Raw genomic sequence first — 3,791 nt, forward strand, 5'->3', positions numbered from 1 at the left:
GTTCGTGGTCTTCGATTCGTAAAATGAAAGGTGAAAAAAACATCAACAAGATGTTATTTGCCCTCAATAATGCATAAATAGCATGAATATCATTTTCTACTTAATTTTTTCCCGTGTTTAAATCAATCGCTGTTCAAATTTTAATCGATTAAAAAACCTCCTTGAAATGCAATTAATTAATTATATATAGCAAATAATTACAAAAATACACAAAATTTTAATATTGAGTACAACCTGTAGTATGTCTATAGAGAAAAAAAGTTTGGAGCATATGAAAGAAAAAATAATTTATTTGGAGAGAGTTAGGAGAAGAGAAACACATGCACATGAAATATAGAAACCACCTTTGCCGAGAGCCTGGGAGGGGCTCTCGGCAAATATTTGCCGAGAGCGGCGCTCGGCAAAGAGGTTTGCCGAGAGCAGTAACGGAGGGGCTCTCGGCAAAGCGGTGATGTCGTCAGGGCAAGTCACGGCTATGGGCCCGCGGCAATGTTTTGCCGAGAGCCTGATTTTGCCGAGAGCGCGGCCTACGGCAAAGGACTGTTTTGCCGACGGGTATTTTTTGCCGAGCGCGGCTCTCGGCAAAACGGCCCACCTCGCCGAGAGCTGTTGCTTGTCGAGAGGCAGGCCCACGACGATCCTGTCAGTTGCCGACGGCTGGTGTTTGCCGAGAGCCGCTCTCGGCAAACGTTTTCTTTGTCGAGAGCCCGCGTTTTTGCTCTCGGCAAAAATCTAGGATCTCGGCAAAGGACGTTTTCCGGTAGTGAATGCAACCAACCATCACCAAAATCACCTAGATTTAGGCCCTGTTTGGTAGGGCTTCACTTCACTAGTGAAAATATTTTTTTTTGCTTCAGTTCCACGGACAGTTCCACCGGTGGAGCTGAAGCGGTTTTGGTAAACCGTTTGGCAAAATGGCTTCCCTGCGAGAGCATGTTTTTAGGGGCCTGGAGGAGGAGCCGGGAGAAGCCATTTTTTTTTGGCTCCATCCCACCCCAAATCACTGTTAGAACATGTTTTTAGGGGCTTCATAAGTGAAGCTATTTTATTTTACCCCGTTTGGTAGAAAACGGCTCCAAACAGCTCCTAAAGCTGGTGGAGAAGCCATGCCAAACGAGCCTTATTATCCATGTGCTTTTTCCGCTCCGTCCGGCCGTCGCGGCGGCAGGTTTGCACGTACGTACGTACGTCCGTCGTCGATCATGGCGGCTCTCGCCCTGTCGTCTGCTGCGCGGCAGCTCTCGCGCTCCGCCTCCACCATCTTCATGCGCGAAGTGAGCGGCTCCCACAAGCTCACCATCGACGGCTACTCGGCGTCAAGGAAGCTCCCCCAAGCGTGGTGGGCACCGTCCCAGGCTTTCGAGGTGGCAGGCTACAGCTGGCGGATCTTGTACTTCCCCAATGGCCGCCGTCAGGAAGAAGGAGACGATGATTGCATCTCCTTGTACCTCGAGCTCGTCCATGGCGGGGCCAGCACCACCACCCCCCGCACACCGATCCCGTCCAGTTCAAGTTCAGCTTGCTCGATCAGGCCGGGGACCCGGTGCCCGGGTACAGCCGCTCGAAAGAACTATGCGCCTTCTGGCTGCACCCACCGAGTGGTCCGATCCCGACCGGATCAACGACTGCTCCGATCGGATTCGACGGCTTCGTCAAGTGGAAAGACTTGCACGAGTCCGGTGCCCTCAAGGACGACCGCTTCGCTATCAGGTGCGACATCACCGCTATCAGAGACTGGCACGGCTGGCTGCTGGCGGCGCGGAGCAGAATTCCGGTGCCCTCAAGTGGAAAGACTTGCACGAGGAAGCAGAACCACGGAGCGGACGACCGCTTCGCTATCAGGTGCGACATCACGTCCTTGAGGGCACCGGACGTCTCCTGTGGAAGCAGAAGCACGGAGCGGATGTGGTCATCGACGTCGCCGGGGAGACGTTCGACGCGCACGGCTGGCTGCTGGCGGCGCGGTCGCCGGTGCTGGAAGCAGAGCTGCTCGCGCTAACCAGCAGCACCAGAAGGAGAAGGAGGGTGCCGCCCGCCGCGTGATGAAGATCAAAGGCATGGAGCCGAAGGTTTTCAAGGCGATGCTCCACTTCGTGTACACCGACGCGCTTCCCCAGGAGCTGGAGCAGGACGGCGACGACGGCGACGGCGTGGAGATGGCGCGGGGACTGCTCGCGGCGGCGCACAGGTACAAGCTGGAGAGGCTGAAGCAGATGTGCGAGGAGGCGCTGTGCAGGCGCATCGACGTCGGCACGGTGGCGGCCACGTTGGTGGCCGCGGAGGAGCACCGGTGCCAGGCTCTCAAGGCAGCGTGCTTGGAATTCATGGCTCGCCCTGGGTGTATGAAGGCGGTCATGGAGACCCGTGGATTCGAGGAGATGAAAGCCACCTGCCTCCCTCTTCTCGTCGAGCTTCTCGTCAAGCAGTTGACTTGATGGAGTACGTATGCGTGCATGGCCTCATGTATATTAGATAATATATTATTATATATACCCAAGCAATGCTAGGTCTAGCTGGTTTATTTATTTTCGTTGCATCGTCATTCATATTAGCTATTATATATATATTTTTGAGGATCGTCCGTTGACGCGTTAGTTATTATATTATTATACTACAATTGTATGGAGTACGTGGACAATATAATGTGTTCACTAAGGTTAATGATTGGGTTTAGTGGTGGATGGATCAGCTGGATTTTCACCTCTCCCTCTCCGGAATGACGTTTGATGTATATGCGCTCACCTCTCCCTCTCGGGAATGATGTCATGTGCAACCATGCTAGGAGAACTAAGAATCTATTTTTCTAGATTCTTTCCGGTTTTAAGACTAACTACAAGAGACTCTATTTCCTTGAATAGACATTTTAATTAGTGAAAAAATATTATCCAATAGCTTCTTTAATTAGTTATCCCAATATATTAATCTTGTATTACCTGACGTACCATCACAACTCGGTTCCACGAGACGTTCCAAGAGCCGTTATCGTCGTTCAAGCGCGAGGCAATGCGGGAGCTCTTCCCCATGGTTGGTGCTCGCGGGAGGTGGGTGGCGGCGCAGGCGCCTTGAGCACGGATTCGTTCAACATCGCAAGCCCGTCGGGCGCACATTTAGTTTCTTAGTTAGGTACGACAGCGTGCGTTCCACCGCCTTGCGGTGCCTTGTGTTCGTGTTCAATCCCATCGCTTATGGCACCTTGCCGTGATGTGATGTTGGACGTGTAAACCTTCTAACTTCTTCTTAATCTTGTATTAATCTTGTATTACGGATTTGTCGCTAGCCAAAGAAAGAAAACGATAATGACTCTATAGAGTGAACACAAGATACACAAAAATTATTAGAGAGTGAAAGCGAGATTTATACAAATGACTCTCTAAATGACGATTTAGAGTGAGTTTCAGTAGAACTCTTGGAGATGCTCTAAGCCATTGTACATGTAGATAGATACCTAAGAAAAGGAATCAGGAGGAGAGAAAGGTTGAGAGACCGGCGAAGAGAGGAATGTTAAGAGAATAAAGAAATCACTTCATTTGTTTCAGTTTGAGGATATGGGAACACAACATGAAAATTCGTGTGTTTTGCTTTGTTTGTTTATTTATGGGTCTCACATGTATGCATTTTTTTTATATCTAGATCCTATCCATTGCATGGATTTGTGCTAAAAAGTTCTCTAACATGGTGGCAACTGGCAAGAGAAAATTTTAGTGTCTCGCCGCTAGATTGTACATGCCCTTGGAGCACCCACAATCGTGTCATCCATTCATATGTCACTTCTGTGTGATGGTCCACTTAAT

At 50.0% G+C, this 3,791-nt stretch overlaps 2 protein-coding genes across 2 annotated transcripts; both read left to right on the top strand.

Moving 5' to 3' along the window:
- The first annotated feature begins 1,202 nt into the window (after window positions 1-1,202).
- LOC136532691 (BTB/POZ and MATH domain-containing protein 1-like) lies at window positions 1,203-2,043 on the top strand. Its single transcript, XM_066525289.1, has 2 exons — window positions 1,203-1,601; window positions 1,732-2,043. The coding sequence occupies exons 1-2, from the start codon at window positions 1,203-1,205 to the stop codon at window positions 2,041-2,043; spliced, it is 711 nt and encodes a 236-aa protein (XP_066381386.1).
- Window positions 2,044-2,057: 14 nt separating this feature from the next.
- Window positions 2,058-2,435, top strand: LOC136532692 (BTB/POZ and MATH domain-containing protein 1-like). Its single transcript, XM_066525290.1, has one exon. The coding sequence runs from the start codon at window positions 2,058-2,060 to the stop codon at window positions 2,433-2,435; it is 378 nt and encodes a 125-aa protein (XP_066381387.1).
- The last annotated feature ends 1,356 nt before the right edge of the window (window positions 2,436-3,791 follow it).

The sequence above is a fragment of the Miscanthus floridulus genome, unplaced genomic scaffold, assembly GCF_019320115.1.
Source record: "Miscanthus floridulus cultivar M001 unplaced genomic scaffold, ASM1932011v1 fs_687_4_5, whole genome shotgun sequence".
Lineage (NCBI taxonomy): Eukaryota > Viridiplantae > Streptophyta > Magnoliopsida > Poales > Poaceae > Miscanthus > Miscanthus floridulus.